We start from the raw sequence: 19,731 nt of genomic DNA, 5'->3' as shown, positions 1-19,731 counted from the left end.
CTGCTGGGTGCGGGAATGCCGTGGGGCTCGCGGGCGCGAGCAGGGCTTTGGGCAAGGGTCTGGGAGGGGAAGCTGCAAGCGAATCTCAGTCCTCTTGCTGCGACTCTGTTGACTGTACTGCTGCAGTATCAGTGGTAATACCACAAAGCCCAGTCTGCCCTCAGGTGCCTTCCCCCTCCTGTTAAAACCCATCCCGAAGCTGGTGCTCAGCAGCAGGTTCTGCCTTACAACTGGGCAGCCGGGGACGTTTTGCCTCCCGTGACTTTTTTTGGTAGGCACCTTCTGGTATACACCGGGGGAGGAAAAGCTGTGCAAAAGCGAGTGGCCAAGGACTGCGCCGTAGTTTCCATCACGGGACCGCTTGGTTAGTGCAAACAAACGCAGATTTCCGTGCATGAGGTGGTTAGCAAGAGAATTTTGATGGTCTGGCTCCATCATCAGAGTTTGTTTTAAGACGTTACCTTTCTCCACATCCCTTCCTTTCCTTGTGTTAATTGGCTTCTGCCTGCCTCTAAACTCTCAAAAAGTAGGGTTTTTTTTAGGAAGGTAATGGAAAATAATCAGAATCTTCCCATAGCCCCAAACTGTTTGCTGTAACACCAGCGGCTTCTGGAGAGGTGGGGTGGAGAGCTTTGATAAAACAGTGCAGCTCTTGATTACTCCAAACTATTTTCAGGCTTCTGCACCTTTCGATAATGTGGCTCTGTAGATCTCCTGTAAAGATAGTAGAAAACAATTACATCTATGCCTTGTGGTGATGCAAGGAAAAAAAAAATCAGAAATCTACCAAAACACCTGGATTTCTGCTACACTAATGTTTTATTACATTCAGATACAGAGCAAAAAGTATTGATATTAAGTAGCTACACAAGTGGAGGGAGTAATGCAAGGTTGTTGTAACATGTTTTATTTTCAGCAAGTGCAGAAAGGAAGAGAACTTTTTGAAAGAGTTTTCTCTCCCCGAACGTGCCAGTATTGGAACTTGCATTATTATGAAAAACTGCAGGTTTGGAATTAGGGATTTTTCTCACTAAATTGTTAGCTTTTTTTTTTTCTTCTTGGTAAGGGAGTCATGGACTTTTGGCATACACACCTATGTTGGTTGTTGAATCAGGGTTTTTTCAAATACCAGTCATTAGTTAGTGCAATCTGCAACTTAATCTATTGATATGAGAGTTGTGCAGTGCTACCAGTGTCTTGGGGTCAAGGGCAGATGCAGTAGAAAGACCCTCAGGCAATGACTTTTTTTTTTTTCTTTTTTAATCCAACTGTAGTTGAATTTGGTTCTGTCTTTTTAGAGAATGGCTTCAAAATTAAGTTAATGAAATAATGGAAACATAAAAACTCAAGCAGTAGGCTGCTCTAGGATCAACATCTTTCTGCTGGTTTAAAAGTAGTGCTTGGCTTTGTAGGCAACTTCTTGTTTTGTTAGCTGCCTGGAATTGCCACAGGGAAATTTTGGCTGCTGGGTCATGCTGGTTTCTACCAAGAAGATCAAAACAGATGCAAGATCCTCACTCACTATTGTAAATCCTGTAGACTGATGGGGTTATGCTTATTCGACTGTTTCTCCACAGGTCGTTTCCCACTTACTTGCCTGCATTCAGAATTTATTAGTTGCTACGTGGCAGAGCTGCGCGTGTGGTGGTGCACGAGGCGTACGTGGAGCCAGATCCAGTCCCACGTGGGTGGGCTGGGCTGCCCTCCATACGTGTCGACGTCTCTCCATCGGCTGTAGCTCTATCCTAGAGTCACTTCAACACCCCGCTAAAATACTTGAGGCTGACTGCCCGCGTTCAGGAAACAGGGATCCTCACGCGCTTGCGGTATCGTACGACTTCGGATGGTGCCCTTCTGTATTTCCTCTGGTAGATCTGCATCTCGGGAGGAAGCTGAGAACAGTCAGCTCCTCTGCGCGAGGGGAACCCAAATTGCAGGGGGTAAAATAGCACTTAGATTAAAAAAAAGTTACAAATTCCTACGCATTTTAGGAGCAGTGCAAACTATTGCTCACAACTCCGTATCGTATAAAGGTGTTATATTTTATTTAATAAAGCCTGGTTTTCTATTTAAATGGGTATCTCGGAAGAATAGTGTTAAGACCACGTTTAATACACGGATTTCAGTACAGTTAGTTTCCAGTCATTTTGTGAGCGGGATACGCTTGCCTTGGTAGCGGCAGCTAGTGCGGGCGCAGGGCTGCTGCAGGGGGGCACGAGTTGGACGTGGCGTCCCGGTGCCGTGCCGTGGTGTCCCGGTGCCGTCCCCCGGCCCTTCGGGAGTCCCGGAGGTGCCCTAGAGCACCTTGAGCGGCACCAGACACCTGTGTTTAGGCAGCTGAATCACATCCGGGCTGTTGTGTATTAAAGGCACCGCGATGTAACATCTGGTTTTGTCATGTGGTATTTTTGAGGATTTCACTGGCTGCAATTACAGTGTCTCTTTTCACATACATGGATTAATTTACTCCTTACGCCACTACTTGTGGGGCTACGTTGCTTCTGTACTGCATCTCAGTTCTCTTCCTTTCTCCTCTCTTTACCTCCTCCACAGAAATACATCTGACATACTGTTGGGTTTGGTATGGCTGCAGGGGTGATTACACCATGACAGCATCTAATTTAATAAACAATAAAGCCGCTGTTTTGTATATGTAAAGTTTGTCAATGGAAATAATGTTATCTGTGTGCTTTTTATCACCCCCACCACCAGCAGAATGTGCAGGTGTGGCGTTAGCATTTCTAACCTATGCATTAAGCATTATTTATCGCTCAGAGCCACTGTCTAAGCTGTTTTAGGTGGACTTTCCTGTCCTCTTAACTGATTAGCGCACAGGTTTTGTATTAACTGATTTGGTTAATGGTGTGATTTTCCTAGCTACAGAAATGCTTAAATCATTTCAACCTCTAGCATGCAAGCAGTTAAACATGTAAATGTATGGGAATGAGTTTTACGGGTATAAACACGTCTCTCTATGTAGGCACATGTGTGTGTCCACGCTAGGACTCACAGCGGTGTAATTGCAATGTGTATGTTAGAGTTAATCAAAACAAGAGCAGTTTACTGTGTTTCTCAAACGAAATTCTGTGCTGGTAACACCCACATCTTCCACGTCTTTGTGTACGCTCTTGTGCTGCCTGGATTGCCTTTCTCAAAGAGTTTATAATCGAGGATGTTAACCTGGAAGTACCATTTTCAGACTAGCTGAAGGAATGCGTGAGCAAGTGAGCCAAGTAGTAAAGGAAAACACAAGCGTTTAAGAGAAGTATAATAAATGTGTTATTGTGTAGCTGGCCTCGCAGCTTTTCTCGTTACAGTTGAAGTCAGCTTTATGGGAAAAGAGCATTATTTGGGCAGCCAGGGCAACCCTAGTTTGTCATCTTCATGGTGTACATGTAGTAGTACCGTCTCCAACACATGATTGCCTGCTGCGGTGCACAGAGAAATGCAACGTTTAATTAATAAATGGGTCATCAGCATCTCCTGTTCCTCCTCACAGTTCAGCATGTGTCCTTGGGCTGTATTATCTGCGTATTACTCGAGTCCTGTTCAGAAGAGTGATTCTTGCATGCTTTCTGTGCAGCATTCCTTGGTCTAGCACCTTATTGCTTCGCTCAAAAAAATAAGGCAGGCATGCTTAGTGTTAGCATCACGGGAAATCTGGCATGTTCTTGGACGGAGTTCATTTCTCCAGGGCAGCCCCCATCTGCCTTACCTGCATTCCCTTCCTGCAACCCCTTCCTCATCCATTAGACCTTCTCCTACTCCTCCAACAGATGAAGCGGGGGTCCGTCCTGTGGGCAACGGTCTGCTATGCTGTACAACCCCGGCTTATCCCCAGGTTGCGTGCTGGATCGAGGGTGCTGTGGGAAGAGAGTAGATCATTAAAGACCAAGTCTAAACTGTTTCATGCAGAGGAGGGTTTGCAAATGAAAGTCGCAGGAGCATCTCTAATATCTGACATACCTTAACTTGTGAAGCTTGTTTTGACTCCTTTAATAATGTTTTTTATATGTGTATTTTTTTTCCTTTGTCTATTCTTGTAGGGCTTTAAAAAAGCATGCTGAACATCCTTTCTGCCTTCCCTGGCAAATTTGTCTTGTGACAGTCCGAGCCCAAGTTCAGCAGCGGGGTTGGAACCTGTTAATCTGTTTTACAGGCTTCTGCTGCACAAGCTATCAGTAGCAAATTGTTGTCCTCTGCGTGAACTGCACTTGAGAAGGATGTTATGAACTTTGTAAGTGACTTTCACGGGTATTTATTGAGAGCAGAGGAGCGAAGGTGTTTGGGCATACTTTATTGCATTCTGGGCTCTGGAGGATGGTGTTTTCTGAGGGCACGTGCTCACCACAGTTAACAGCTAAAGGTTTTAGAAGCACTTTCTCAGTCTGAATTTTATTCATTAATGAGAAGCTTTTACTTAGGCTTTAATGTAGAAGTGGCCTCTTTCTCTCCTGAGAAGCAGTCCCCGTGGGATCCCCGTACAGCACACAGGGGTTAGTTGCACAGTCTCTTGCCTTTATGGGCTGCAATGCAGGAGGAGTTTGTGCAACTCTTGCAAAGGGACGGGCAAGCGTGTTCTTGTCCTGTCTATAGAAACGGGTTGTCCTTTCTCTTAGAGGAGACAGCAGGGAAGAAAACAACATGGACAGGATTTCTGGCTAAGTAGTCAGAGTTGTGAAGATCTTGGAAAGCTTGATTCGTTACGGTTGCACTGCAGTGAGTGTCGTCTGCAGGGGCACAGGCTCCGGGCATGTGAAGTGCGATGCCTGGTTCCCAAAGTCAGCCTGGAAAGGGGCAGAGTTGGCGACGTCACAGCGCTTCGTACGTAGCGTATACAGGCATAACCGGGATACCGCTCTGTTGGGCTTGGATCCAGAACTTGTTTTGCTGGTAGTTTTCTAAGGAATTTCATGGAGAATCTCAGGGTGTTTCCTAATTTCCAGTAATTTGTACGTGGAATTTTGATGCTGAGTCTTCTCGAGGGTACAGAGGAAATACTGAGAGCTAACAGTGGTTTGAATGAAATTCGTGAAAGCTGAGGGGCAAACTTGATGTACGAAGAACTGCATCAAAGAATTTCCCCCATTCTGAGAATTTTTCTTTGGGGGTGGTGGGGTGGTGGTGGTGGTTTCAACATCCAGATTTTTGAAAGGGAAATGGCTCTGGTAGCTTTCTTTAAATTGCTTTAACAGTGTTCTCCCTTTGTGGAATCTGCGTTTACAGGTTTATTGATAGGACTTCGAAGATGGGTATTGCTAACATGTCTTTAAGAAAAACTGGCAGGTTCAAAGGAGAATGGGATGGAGCGAATATATATTTGCTTTTTGCTTAAACTTGATCCCGAGACACAAGTTCTACTTGATTACGTTGTTGCCTGCGAAGGGGTTCAGTGTTCTGAATATATAGATTATCATGGCCTTTGGGATGTGGTGCATTCACCGGTTTAGCTACTTTCTGGCTTTTGGTATTGAATGATAAACACTCCAGTTCTGCTCCTATCCTCCATTATCTGTACTCACAGCAAACCTGACCATCTTAAACATGATTAAAATACAATGCAAAAGTTATTAGCTAATTATGACGCAAAGTACTTAATTTGCCATTGCACCCTAATAACTTAAAGGTACTCCTGATAACTTGGTAATAACCGTATCATAAGCAAAAGGACACGGTTGCTACTAACTTAATAGGCAGCTTCCCTCAAGATAAAACATAAATAACGTACCTCAATGAAATTGGATTCAAGCTTAGTTAAATTATCTTGGCAAGCAAAGAGAATATTTGTTAATTTTTCTGTGAAATGTTATCATTGCCAAGAAAACTTGGTTACAAAAAACAGAGATGGAAAAGTATTTGCATGAATAATTGATTTAACATTTCATTGGTTTAAATGACTTTAGGAAAAGTGGTTTTGATATGCTCTGGAAAACGAAAAAGTTTTTAAGGACTTATTTGCAAGATACCAAAAACTGGAGGAGGTGTGGGGCTTGAAGGCTTGCAGTCTGCTCTTCAGTATATCCAGTGCGTGAGCGAGCCCAAAAAGAAAGAGCAAGGAGAGATGGCATTGTAAAGCGTAAAATTCCGGCGGTCCAGCCGCAGCCGCGAAGCAGCGGGCATGCAGGTGAGCCGTTGTGTATCGCTGCTCGTTGCCTGGTGTCCTCACGAACGGCTGAAGCAAAATGCCTCTGGAGATGAGGAGGATGGTGGCAGATATCTGCAGCCTCCTCCCCTGCTCTGAGTCTCCTTGACTTGGCACATGGGGTGGGTGGATCAGAGAGCCAGCCGGTCGAAGAGGTGTCTCAGGGTCCTCTAGGAAGACAGGGGCTCTGGTACTGCTCTGTAGATAGTGGTTTGGCTGAAGGAACAGCCTGTTTTGGGATTGCACAACTTAGGTTTTCTGGAGACGGGTCTGTATGGTAGCAAAATGGCTTGAGGGAGTGCTTGGTATGTGGAGACAAGCAGAACTGTGACGGTCAGGGATAGATGCAATGTCTTGGGAAGCGTCAGCAATGTCAGCGTCTGTCAGATGGAAGAACCTCACTTTGTCAAAAGTGATGGGGATTGTGGGGATGAGGATCCTGGTTTGGGATGGGGGAACAGCTGGAGAGCAGAGGACGGACCCCTCCCAGCCACATCTGAAGCCTGTAACGCAACCTAGAGGTTCAGGAGGTTTGGCTGCCACCGTCTTGAAATTGCTTTTAAAACACTTACCTGCCCAGCCTTGTGTGAAAAGATGCACATTTAGGTTGCAGCCTGTTCCTCTTATCTGTCTGTATCTCTTTGGTATACCAGAGCAGAGGGAGAAGGTACATGGTAAACAGAAACTCCCTGGCCCATCATCTGCAGTCTGAGGATAGCGCTCTCCTGGCCTCACCCTTGCTGCCGTCGTGCCATGTGGGAGATGGTTTCCATCTGCCCACATATGTAGCTTTCTGGCCATGAGTTACCAGTTCTTGACATCCTTGTTTATTCCTTTCTTTTCTAAGATGTCAGCGTTTCTACAAGTGCCATTTGGGTCTGGGTGGATGATGGTCCCAAGTTTGGGAATGGGGGTTTGAACATCCCGGGAGAAGGCTGTGACAGAGCCTATGGTTTTTGGCCTATTGTTGGATGTTAGGGCACCCTGCACCCACTGTAAGGCTGTCAACCAGTATGTCACGTACATCGGGGGAGTTCCTGCATTAGCTGTATTTCATAGTGTAATTATTACTTCTGGTGTGAATCTCCTGGGCTGTTAGATCACCTGTTTAGCAGGAAAATACAGGTCTTAATTTTTCTTGGAAAAACTTCCTGTTCAGGCAAACAGAGATTGGGGTGTTGCTATTGACTTCTTAGCCATCCATTTTTTTTAGTTCGCCCCAATGTTTCCTGTGACCCACGTATCGTCTTTTGTTCAGCTGTCATTTAGTTACGCGTCTCATTATCTCCACGCTCATCTGCGGCATAGGAAACCGTAGTTCCCTCTCGTGTAAGTAGCATTCCTGCAACATGACTACGTGGTGTTGTGCAATTTATTCTTTTCCAGTTAATGTGTCAGTTTGTCCATGTGGGTTAGGCCCAATGACTATTAGTTCATTTTGTAATATGTCTGATTTGCTTTCATCTCTGCTCCTGGTGCTCCCTCTGATCAGGCAGGTTATAGCAAATCCCATGCTTCGGTTTGTTGTTTTGGTATTTTTTTCTCTCATGCATTCCCTGACGATACCACCTCACTCATCATTTCAGTTCCTTCCCATCTGTTCCTCACATGCTTTACTCTGCATTTACAACTATTCACCACTTCTTGTCTATCTCAATTTTTTTCTAAATGTTTTATTAGCCCTCTGAGCTTGCCCTTACCTTTGCTTTTACTTCTGTGCTTGAATAACAATCTTAGGATGTTTGAAATGATCTCCATGTAAGTGATTCAGTTCTTTAAACTTTAGCAAATATTTCCACAAAGGTTTGACATCCTTCTACTCAGTGGCTGGGATTTATCTGTTCTTTAAAATGCCATGTAACATTTTCTTTTAAATCTCATAAGAACTGGTGTTTTAATACCTCCTCTCATGTATCCTTCTTGCTCTGTCATTCGGCTCCTATATAAATACCTTTTCTATAGAAGGTTTAATGAGATTTTAGGTTTTAATACATTTTCCCCTGTTACCGTTGCTTTATAATCATTATATTCATGCCTCTTCTGATAATGTAGAACTGTCTGTGCCAAGGAATTCCTGAGACTCATGGACATGAAATCTTAAATTAAATGTAAGGAGGAAGAGATAAGAACAAATTATAATAGCACTGAGAGCAAGAGATTACAACAGGGTATTTGGTTAAAATGTGGTTTTCATAATATATGTTCCTGAAAATTGCAAACGTCTTCTGTTATATCATGTTTATGAGCCAACTTTTGTTATGCAGAGTTATAAAGACAGCTATGTATTCAGTCGCTGTGGATCCAAATGATATAAGGTATTCAAAAAGGAGAGCAGGTTGTTACCGTCAAAGCGGTCCTCTGGAAAAGAATAGAAACCTTGCAATTCTCCACTTGGATAGGATAGCATTTCTCCCTGGCATGGATACCTCTTCAAGTGTACTGACTTCTCGGGGACAGTGCAAAATTACATAATTTGGACATACGAGGAAGTAAAATTAAATAGCCATGAGATGAGCATACCATTAAACAGATCTAATTTATAATGGGCTTTTATGCAAATTGCCTTTGAGCACTCAGTAAAAGAAAATGAACAGAAATTAATAAAGACGATGTGGACTAAAGAGTCGCAGAGGAAAAAATAGGTAAAAGCCTACTCCAGCTCATTCTCCGCACGTCCCAGAGTGTTAAGTAAGCATTCCCGTTAGCCACATAAATACAGTGATGTGCTAATAATACTTGCATTCGCTTATCCTTTTAAGGGCCAAACCCCTACTCACTTTGCCACAGCAGCTCCAACCAGGTGAGTCAGATTTCAACTAAAACACTTCTTCTTTGCCATGTCATTCATTACTGGAGGGAGAGAGAGGTGTTTTCGTGAGCGCTTTGCCCCTTGCCAGCCGTTGGAAATCTGACTGCCGCGGAGTCCCGGGCGACTTGCCCTGCCGCTAGCCCGGGGTCGCGGGTGCCGGGGCATCGCCAATGCTCATCCCGCTGCACAGTTCCCTCTGCCGGGTTATTACAAGGGCATCACACCAGGAGTTTTCCTCCTTTTTTGTTGTTCTGCCAAAGGCACAGAGAGCAGGGAAAGCCGACAGCTTAGAACTGTTGAAAATAGTTTATTGCAAAAGATCTCCAGTTAGTTTTCAGTTCGTCGTGTCCTCTGATAAGGATAATAGGATGAAAAATAATGTACTGAATATATTCAATAATAAGGAATCTGTGTTTTCTCAGGAAAAAAAAGGTTTATTTCTACCTTAGATTGAAAGTAATGCAATATTCTGCGTGCTTGCGGACGTCAAGACTTGCTGCTTTTCCGTGTTCCTTGTATCCTTTCGATTACAAAAGGGAAGAATTTTAGCCCTGTCCACAGAAGCTGCTAAAACAGCCTGCAGAACCCTGTCATTTTTCTTAGTGTTAAGTTGTGCAATAGTTGACTTAATTAATATTGGCCATCTTGTTCCTAATGACCGCTGCTTTCCTAAATTCTCAGCTGAGGCAGACTATACTAAAGGGAAGTCCTTCTTTTTATGTGTATGATAATATATATAAATATTTATACACTACGAGGGCAAGGTTATAAACACTTATGCAATGTATACAGTTTTTCTGCAGACCTAGTATTTTTTTATACTTGACAAACAGGAGTTGTTTCTGAAGAATTTGAAAAATCGTGTAAGCAATATCATCTTCCCGTGCTAGCTTTTTGGTCTAGAAACACTGCTATGGGAGTGCTGGTCTGCGGGGAGAAGGATCCCTATAGTATTTTATGGAAGTGAAACATTGATCTCTTCTGTATCCCATTGTTTTCTCCCCACTAAAACCAGGCTTGTGTCTTTACCTGTTTTGTGTCCTTAAAGTAAAACCAAATTCTGTGATGGAAGCTGAGTTTTCTGCTGGTTGTATTTTCAACCCTTGAAGCATTTGATTTCTGACAGCGGAATATGATACTTAAAGCCATAGACATTAATTATTACCCACTGGAGGTCGCACTTTCAACCCATGGGACATTAATTTTCCTGATATACAGAAAATTCCAGCCTGTTAATTTTAATTAAATATTTCAGAAATACATTTTCTTGTAAATGGACTACACTTTCTTATCCGTTACCCTTGGTATTTGGCTAATTCTGCACATAATTATCAACTTACTTTGCAAGCCTTCTTCAAAACACTCTCCTGTTTGGAAATCCATTCAGCTGTTATGTATTTGTCATTTGAAAAAAAAAAAATTATCTTTGCCAGTCATCACCCAACGTTGTCAAGAAGGAGATGAGGAAAAACATCTTTCAGGTTTTCTTGGGAAGTGAAATTATAATAAACATCACTTACCAGTCCCTTCCCGCGCCAGCGGATTGATGTCTCTTAAGCATTTGTAATTGCAGCGTGAGACCAAGCTGGGAGTAACAGCGGAGCTACGGGTGGCAGGGAGGATGGTTACTCAAATCATGTTTTTACAGAAATTTGCCAAGCGAGGCACGGCAGAGAGCTTGCCGCTGTGCTTCAGGACCCCAGGAGTACAGGGGGAGGCTGGAGGGTGAAGGCGTTGGTCGTTCCCTGTATTATTTCAAGTCTTTCCCTGGAGGCCATGTGAAGGAAGCTGGAATCTAGAGTTTTCCATCTGAAAAAGAAAAAGGCTTTAATTTTGTTTACAGAAGTTTCTCTGCTGGGAGTCTACCTTTCCAAAGCTGTTTTCACATGTGAAAGTGCAGTTGTGTATTGCAAAGTGATCCTGGGAGGGGATCGTAGGGAAGGGAATTGGGATTCTGCAATTCCTTGGGTTTTTCTGCAAAGCAGCAGTGCACTAAGGCAGTGCTTTCTGTTAACTCCTCCAGCCCAGACCCAAAGCCTTTCAGGTCCCAGGTAGGACTTGTGATGGCTGCACCCTCTTGTCAGCTTTATGGTTTTGTCAGAAGGCTCCATCCTCTGATACTATCTTGTTCTTCTCCTAAACAATTAATAAAATGAAGACAAAAAGCCTAGAGGTTTAAAATATGTAATTATAGTAGTAATTTAGAACTAGGAAAATGCTGCAGAAACCAATTACAATTATACACTTCAGTAATATATGTTTTCTGTGTGAATTCCATGATAGATTCCAAGACGACATGCTTGAGTATAGGGGAAAATTAATTCTAAATGCCAGGTGCATCCATATTAGACATAAATGTTGCTCATCCCACCTAGCGAACAAGAAACCTGTATTACGTGGCCTGCTACAGATTAAATTTTGAGCAGCAGGGCAGGCAGTGACAAGTATCCGAGGAAGAAAGCTTGAATAGTTCAAAGGGATGGCTTTGGAAAAAAAAATATTTTGTACCTGATCGTTCTGCAAAATATCTTTAATTCCTTATATGTTACAGATTTCATGCGACTTGAATTGATTCAGGCATTTCCTACAGAATTGTAGATGGCCAGCTGAGGTTAATGGGGTTTTATTTCCTTCCTGGTCTTCATCTCTCCCAGCTGGTGAGAAAACACAGATGAGACTTGTATTCTGTTCACACCTTATTACCGGGCGTACTACCGAGGTCCCTGCTGCGGGCACAGATGTCACTCCGAGCTCCGTTTGGGTTGGCTGTGCCCTTTTCAAAGGGAGGGTGATACGGCTGTGGGTGCGGTGTGGTGTGTGGTCACCTGGAGACCCGTCCCCATGCAGTACCCCGAGACCCCACTGCAAGCCCTGCCGTCTCCCCCTCTTTGGGAACCGCTTCTGTCTTTTTCCTCTTGGACCTTTCCTGGAGATCCCCTTCTGCTGGCTGATGGATGGGGTGTCTCCAAGCCTGGGATGCTTCGTGCAGCCAGGAAGGCTGATCACCTCTGAGTTTTTGGTGTCTTCTACTGGTGGTGGGGAATGATGGTTTCTTCACTTCTTTTAAAATAAAAACAGTGTGCCATGACTGTTCATCGTGTTGGCTCTATCCTTTTTGTGAACGGACTGACTTGTACCTTGCCTACACCACAAACTGAGCGTGATCCGGGAATACAAGCGCCCGTCGGTCCCCTAGATCCATGCTGATGTCTGATGATCCTCTTGTGTGCTCCTAGTAACATGCAGAGGTTTCACTCTGCTGGTTCCCAAAGCAGATGGGTTCTACTGGGACAAAAACTACGTACGAATGAGCCTTTTCATTAAAGTGTGCAGTGTCTGCAGAATATTGCAGAATGTAACAGGTCGTGACAAGGCTCTGAAATCGCGTCCCAAATTGTCGGTGCTATTTCACGCGAAGTGTCCGTGTGACATCGCAAGGGAGCTATTTCGAGATCATTTTGTTTACAGTTCTGGTGTTGGAAAGAATCAAAAAGTACTTCCACATTACACATACACACACAAACAGGCACAGAAAATCAAACCAACCAGTCACTCCTGCTGATTTCACTGGGAAACCACCAGTGACTCAGGAGTGTTTTGCAAACATCCGGGTGCAGAAAGACAACGTATATTTTGTGTGACTCTGGCAAGGGTTTTGTTCGGAGTTTTCAGCCCTTCCTATGGCTCCAACTAAAGCTGGTTTGAGAGGCACACATCTAGAAAATGTGTGTGCTCCCCGCGGTCGATGGTGCAAGAGCTGTTTGCAAGCGGAGGCTCTCGAGGTGGCTGCGTGATTCTGGTGGTCGGTGGGTGGTCTCTCAAAACTGAGGCCCTTTTCCTGATTATTTTAGAGTATGCTAATTGTTACCTGCCACAGACAGTTAATTTTTACTGTGAATTTGTTATCTCACATGGAAATGTTATAACCTTTGTATCCCCAGCTGCTTCTGCCTGCAACGTGCTGTCCCCTCAGCTGTCCCTGTTCGAGTGTCGGTTGCAATAAATGGCATCCAAAAAATGAACTAGGTTTAAAACCAAACAAAAACCAAGCAAACAACTGAAAAAAAACCCAAACGAACAAACATTTCCCAAGTGCAGTTTCCAAACTAAATCAGGTTCACTGTGCAGTCCCCCAGAAAACAGAATGGAGTCAATCAAAGGAGTTGGTGCATCTGGGGACATGGGGTCTGCTGATGGGGGCTATCAAGAGAGGTGTCCAAAGTAATCGAGGGGATGTCATCTCACGAGGCACAGATTTGGGCAGTCAGGCTGCTGCAAGAGGCTTCTGCCCCGGCTGCTTCCCCTCCACCTCCCCAGCTGTGCTACTTAGAAGTTTCTGAGGCTGCGCTGGAAAACGTGCAACTTAAACCGTGGTTTGAAACCAGCCCTTTTCTTACGAAGCAGAGCCGCGGAGCTGCTTCGGTGAGGTTGGGGCGAGGGGGTTTTGCAGCGTTGGGCCATTTGAGCAGCTGCTGAGCTGAGCTTGGTCTGACCCTGCCGCTCGCCTCTTGTTTCCTCTGCAGAATCGGCCGGCTTTTCGATGGCACGGAGCCCATTGTCCTCGACAGTCTCAAGCAGCATTATTTCATCGACAGAGATGGGCAGATGTTCAGATATATCTTGAATTTTTTAAGGACGTCAAAACTCCTCATTCCTGATGATTTCAAGGTGAGATTTCAAGGGGCTTGGGTGTTTTGCATGTAACTTGGTAAAGCAAATGTCTGGCGTGTAGTCAAAAGAGAGCCCTAGACGGGGTTGTGGGCTTGTAGAGCACGGTGCTGCATGGCAGGTACGTGGCAAAAGTGAGCTGTGGGGTTGCTAAAGTGGCATCTGTCAGCCTTTCCTAGAGTGGCATCAATATTAAATCTTCCCCTCCTGGCTATAGTGTAATGGAGCAACCTTGCCATGTTTAACCTGGGGAAATTAAATATCATAGGATGCTGATGCAGACAGAAAAGGTGTTACAATCTGGGACCGACTGCTCGTGAGCTTTGCTGATTACTTGTCCTCTCATCAGCTTTTATGCATCCCCTTTGATTGCAGCAGCTCCAGCTTCCACTCCCACGCTGAAATTCAGAGCATGGTGTGGGAATCACAGTATTGATAAAATAAACTGCACACATGGTAATATTTGAGCATTAAGTCATAGAATATTTTCTCCCCCAGACTCTTCAATGCATACCGCAAGTTTAATTTGGGAGCTTTAGAGAAGTCAGGGATGAGTAGTTCCACATATATTATTTACGCTTTATTAAAGATTCTGCTTTTTTTTTTAATAACAAATTAAATTTGTGGTAGTTCACCAAACTACATGTTAGCCTACAGAGGCAGAGCTTCAGACTCCGTGTGCTGTTCTGTGTTTATCCGCTTGTAGGTATGTGGGTGTATATATGGTGTCAGCGAAGTGAGCGCTGGAGACCGTGATTGCAATCAGAACAGATCTTTATCGTCACTTAATGAACACATATGAACGTAGCTGGCTGTGCCATTAGTGCACCGTAGGAAATACAGCAATTCAGATTGAAGAGGAGAGGTGATGGGGAAGGGTTAGAGCCCTTCACACCGGCATGCAGTCTTTTATCCCTCGTATCTGAGACAGATTTTCAGGTGTTTGGGGCATAATAGGTGTGAGTTGAGTATTGCAGCAACCTTTGAATTATCTGCCATAGACACATACTTAACTTCTCCCATGTGTGACAAGGGTAGACTTACCGGAATAATGTGGGAGTTTGGAACTAGCCGATAGGTATCATATCCCTGTTTTGAAGCCTTAACGTGGCTTTGTGCTGCTCTCAGCAATTGTCCTGAAGATAATCAGAAATACAGAAAAAGGAAAAGCCACCTTCCATGCAATATTAAGAAATTATCTCTGCAGAGCCTTTTAAACATATAAACATACTGTAGCTGTGCTGAAGTTAAGAATGTAACTCCTGGCAAGTTTGCCCAACTAGCTTGATGTTCAAAGGGGTCTCCCCCAGTTAAGTTGTCCAATAGGTTAGCGCTTAAAATGAACAGTGGTCCTTGTTTCTTAGAAATAGACAGATTAGATGACTTTTTTGTTACACATTAAATGTAAGCAGTATTTTGAACATGGTTTAGGTGTCCCATTCTCATAAAGCATTCTGTCCATAGCTCAAATTCAGGACCGCATTGACTGTTAGCGGTCTTCCTTTGTTGTTGTTCTGTTCCATAATTCTCATGTATTGCTTTTCTCTGTATAAATATTTTCCAAATGGTCTTACAGTCTTAAACCTAGAAAAACAAGATTTTTTTTTTTTTTTTTTTATTTAAAAAATGGCAGTAGACACACTCCAGATCATCAGTTCTAAATTACTTCTGTACTGGCTGTGCTTAGAAATGCGTTCTCTCTGCTCCGGCATTTGAGACAATGTAGTAAACAATACTGTTGGCAAAATGGGGAGGTATTAAAAAATACTTAATTTTTAAAATGCAGTAATATGTGTAATTCATTATGCAAATATCTGAATCATTTTACACTTGGAACCATCGCAGGCTCCCTCATTTACATTCTTATACCTGTTACAATGCCTGCTAGTATTGCTGTAAGACGCGATGGATCCTAGTGATGAATTTCCTGAATCCTGATTGAATTTTGTTCCATCTGTTCAATGAGGTCATTATTCTATGACATCACTATGGGGATAAAATACAGGGGAAAAGTGGGATTTTTGCCTGCATTATTCCATAGCAGAAGGGAGTTGAGCAAGCATAGCTTACCCCCCCCGCTAACGCTGCTATACCCAGTCTGTTTCAAGTGGCTGATGGTTATTTTTTGCTTGCACTGTTATTTTATTACACCTTCCTACACAGTAATTATGAACTATGTCTGAAGGCTTCCAGATCTAGAGTGGTATTAGCCTGAATAACCATATGCATTAAGTTGTACATTAGCAATGCCTTTTTCTTAATTGTGCACAGTAATATATGTGTCTTTCAGGACTACAGTTTGTTATATGAAGAAGCGAAGTATTTCCAACTTCAGCCCATGCTTGGAGAGATGGAACGATGGAAACAGGACCGGGAGAGTGGCCGCTTCTCAAAGTCTTGTGAGTGCCTGGTGGTGCGAGTTGCCCCAGATCTTGGAGAGAGGATTACCCTGAGCGGCGATAAGTCATTGATAGAAGAAGTGTTTCCAGAAATCGGTGACGTGATGTGTAATTCTGTCAATGCCGGCTGGAATCACGACTCAACGCATGTCATCCGATTCCCACTGAACGGATACTGTCACCTCAACTCAGTTCAGGTAGGAAGGCACGTATGCATTTTTTGGAAGGGAGCCTGCTGGCCAGGTAGCACTGGGTTGACCCTCTACCCTGTCACTGGAGCGTTTCAATGAACAAAATCAGCTGGAGGCTTTGAGCTAGTTATTTACTTCCATGGGTCAGGGCTGCGTTCTCAATTTAATTTACATATATCATCACCAAATCTCTTTGCAAAGCAAACTACAGTAGTGTTAAAAGCCTGCTTTAGGAGGAGCATGTTTGCCTCGATATAAAGACATTGCATATTTGGAAAAACATTTTTTTGACATCTGATTATAAGGCAACCATTCAAGCCTGCTTCCAGTCCCTTGCCCTGCTTGTTATAAATTGTTCAATCAATCAATCTCATCTAGATTGATGGGAGGGCACAGGGACATCTCAAGCAAGGGAAGGAAGATGCTCTATCCCCACAGAGCTGTTGTGAGGGCATTGTGCTCTGTCCCTTCACCTGAGAAAGGTAGTGGAGATGCTCTGATTTACCAGCGTCCACAGGAGCTCTGAAACTAAATAGGAAGAACAGAGGAGCAAAAAGGTGAAGCCTCGGTCTCTTATTCTGGGGAAGTGATGGGAAAGGAGTATTAATGTGAGAAAGAGATGACTGGCCAGTGACATTGGCCTGCTGCCAAAAGGAGGGACACAGTTCCATGACGGGAGAGCACAGGCAGCCTCCTCTTCCTCCCTGCTGAAACAGGACCCAGTATTTTGGGAGAAGAGGGCAGCCTGCAGCCATGGGAGAAGGCATCCCCCCCCTCATAGAGGGGACTTTGCCTCAGCCCCCTCTTGCTATCCCTCAAACTGGGACATCCTAGTAGGGCTTATCAGGCAAGGCTTGTACAGTAGGGGGGATGTTGTCACAGGTGTGGTTAGAAACTAGTGTGTCATTTTTCCAGTGTTACCCAGGTCTCCTGCATTTGATAAAGACCTCCCTGATACTTCTTGAATAAATCACCATATACTTTTTACTTTGAATGAAGACATGATGTTCAATCTTCCACCTTGCTGAGGTAACAAAAACAAAGGCACGTCAGTTTATTGCAAATAAGGACCCGCCCGTTTCTATGGTCTCAGGGAAGGCCTTCCACTTTCAGCATTTTTTCCTAATTTGTTATGGCATAGTGAAGGATGTAGCAGTATCTAAAATCAGTAACTGTTATGAAATGGTTAAGAAAAAATCTGGGAGAGAAATGCAGGTAATTTCTGGATGAATTATAATAAACTCATAAGTTATAGTGTCATCTGTTTTATCCTTTCTTGGTTAAAAACAAGCAACCTCACACACCTGTCTCCACCTAGTTAGCACATCCTCCACAGCCAGCACTTTGGAGTGGAAGCACTTCTTCACATCTGGAATTGTCACTAGCGCTCTTGATGCAGTTTGGTTTAGATACACCTCCTAAATGCTCCAGGCTCATGAGCGAGTCCTTACAGAGAAGAGACTTGTAAGCTGAACTGGGCATCTTTCCATCTGCCAGGTCGAGAAGCTCTGCTCTGCTCCCTCAGCTGAAAAGGGATAGGACTTTCAAGGAGGGTTATTTAGCCACACATCATACGATAGTTGTCAAAGCGGTTGTATCGTTTAGAAGTTTATCTTTTATCCTGATGTTTACACTTTTGTCACACAAATAAGAATTGCCAAGCATATTTACAGATGTGAAAAACCCGACTCAGAGTGGCAAAATATGCATAGGCTTCAAGAGAGATGACAATCCCGTGTTGATAATTCTGCATCTTTCATTTCTGGGGGACACAAGCATTTCTCAGTCCTAATAACAATGTGTAAAATTGATGGTTGCTTCCAAGTCTCTTTTCCCACCCCCTCCTTTTTGACATTGCTGTGCAACTAGCCATGCTCCGGTATTTTGGAAAGGCTTTTGCCAACCCGAAGCAATACATGTAAAGACGTGGCATGTCTTGTTTCAGGCATTTTTAAACCACAGCTCGCTTCTCCTCCCACCTCAAGCCTCTGCAGCCTTCTGCCGCTCTCTGTGCCCTCGCTGCCTGGGCACACGTGCAAGCCAATTTGCTAATTGGTGAAATAGCTGGGAAAGACTTCGTAGGCACTCGCTGACAGCACAACCCCAGCGAGGTCCCGTGTCCTGTGGGGTGCGGCAGTGTGTGTGTGCCGCCCCTTGGTGCTGGTGGCCATCCCAGATGACCCTGGTGAAACCCTGAAAGGGTCTCCTTCACAGGTGTGGCGAAGGAAGCTCAGGCAGCAGAACAGATAAAGAAGAAGATGAAAGTAGCAAAGAGTATAAACAAGGGAGAGAACACCTCAGCCCTGCAGTTACAGTAAAGCAGCATGAACACAAGTAATTAAAAAAATTAATAGTGGAATAGTGGTGTGGAAGGAGACCATGCTTGGAGCAGCCTGGAGCCGGTGGCTGGGGGAGCTGCGTGGGTGCGTGCCCCTGCCGCCCCAGGAGCCTTGCGGACTCTTACTTTCTCCTTTGTTTTTTTTTTTTTTTTTTTTTTTTTTTTTTTTTTTTTTTTTCCTTTTAGCCATTTATTTCCCACTGGAATCAACACTCAGGTTGTGAAAAGGGAGGAAAGGAGGTGAATAGGCAGAACTCGTTAGTCCCGTAATTAAACTTAAAAGGTTGCAGGTTTTACCACAAGTAACTGTAGCCACAGATCTTTGTGATCACGGTTGGTTTTTAAGTGTCTAGAAAATATGATGGTAACTTTTGTGAAATTATGACCGCAGTTTCTGCATTGTCACCATTTAGTTGAGGTGTTCGCTCAGCATCCCCAGCGTCTGCTGTGGAATCCTATATTGGCCCTGTTGTACTGTAAGTTTTGTGAAGCAGAGAGTGTTTTTTCAGGCAAGTTTCTGCGGATAGAAGAATATTTGACAGTACTAAAAAAAAAAAAAATATGTATTTTTCTTCTTTTTATCTCTTGTTGCTCAGTGGCCAAAGTCAGCAGAAGTCGGTCCAATACAATGAAGTTGAGGGAACCAGTTAGTGCATCTGTGTAACCACTTTTGTGTACTAGCTGCATCCATTTGAAAACAGCAGTTACCATCCTCAGATAGCACATAGTCTATTTATTTACTTATACCTCGGTGTTTGTTTCCTCTTTTTTGCAGGTACTTGAGAGGTTACAGCAAAGAGGGTTTGAGATTGTTGGCTCATGTGGAGGTGGGGTGGACTCTTCCCAATTCAGTGAATACGTACTGAGACGAGAACTCAGAAGGACATCTCGTGCACCCTCCGTCATTCGAATAAAGCAAGAGCCTCTGGACTAAAATGGACATGTTTCTTTATGCACAAAAAAAAAAAAAAAAAAAAAAAAGGAAAAGAGAGAGGGGAAAAAAAAAAGGGGGGGGATGTTTCATGTGCAGTTTGGACTCCAAACAAGTCCTGGAACTAAAATTGAATAAAAGACACATTTATATCAAATATAAAGACCACACCTGAATTCATATGGGAACATTTGGAATAGTAGTAATAATAATAACCTCAAGGTGTAAAAGAAAACACACACACATATATAAA

At 43.7% G+C, this 19,731-nt stretch overlaps 1 protein-coding gene across 1 annotated transcript in view; it reads left to right on the top strand.

Annotated features, from left to right (window-relative positions):
* Positions 1-19,503, top strand: part of KCTD1 (potassium channel tetramerization domain containing 1) — a 34,132-nt gene extending 14,629 nt beyond the window's left edge. The window contains exons 3-5 of the mRNA XM_010290065.1: positions 13,475-13,619; positions 15,910-16,215; positions 19,323-19,503. Coding sequence (XP_010288367.1) covers positions 13,475-13,619; positions 15,910-16,215; positions 19,323-19,481 — 610 coding nt within the window. The 3' untranslated portion in view covers positions 19,482-19,503. The remainder of the gene's footprint in view (positions 1-13,474; positions 13,620-15,909; positions 16,216-19,322) is intronic.
* The last annotated feature ends 228 nt before the right edge of the window (positions 19,504-19,731 follow it).

Source organism: Phaethon lepturus, unplaced genomic scaffold (genome assembly GCF_000687285.1).
Source record: "Phaethon lepturus isolate BGI_N335 unplaced genomic scaffold, ASM68728v1 scaffold25976, whole genome shotgun sequence".
NCBI lineage: Eukaryota > Metazoa > Chordata > Aves > Phaethontiformes > Phaethontidae > Phaethon > Phaethon lepturus.
The sequence above is the reverse complement of the archived record's forward strand: the minus strand, read 5'-3'. Positions and strand labels throughout refer to the sequence as shown.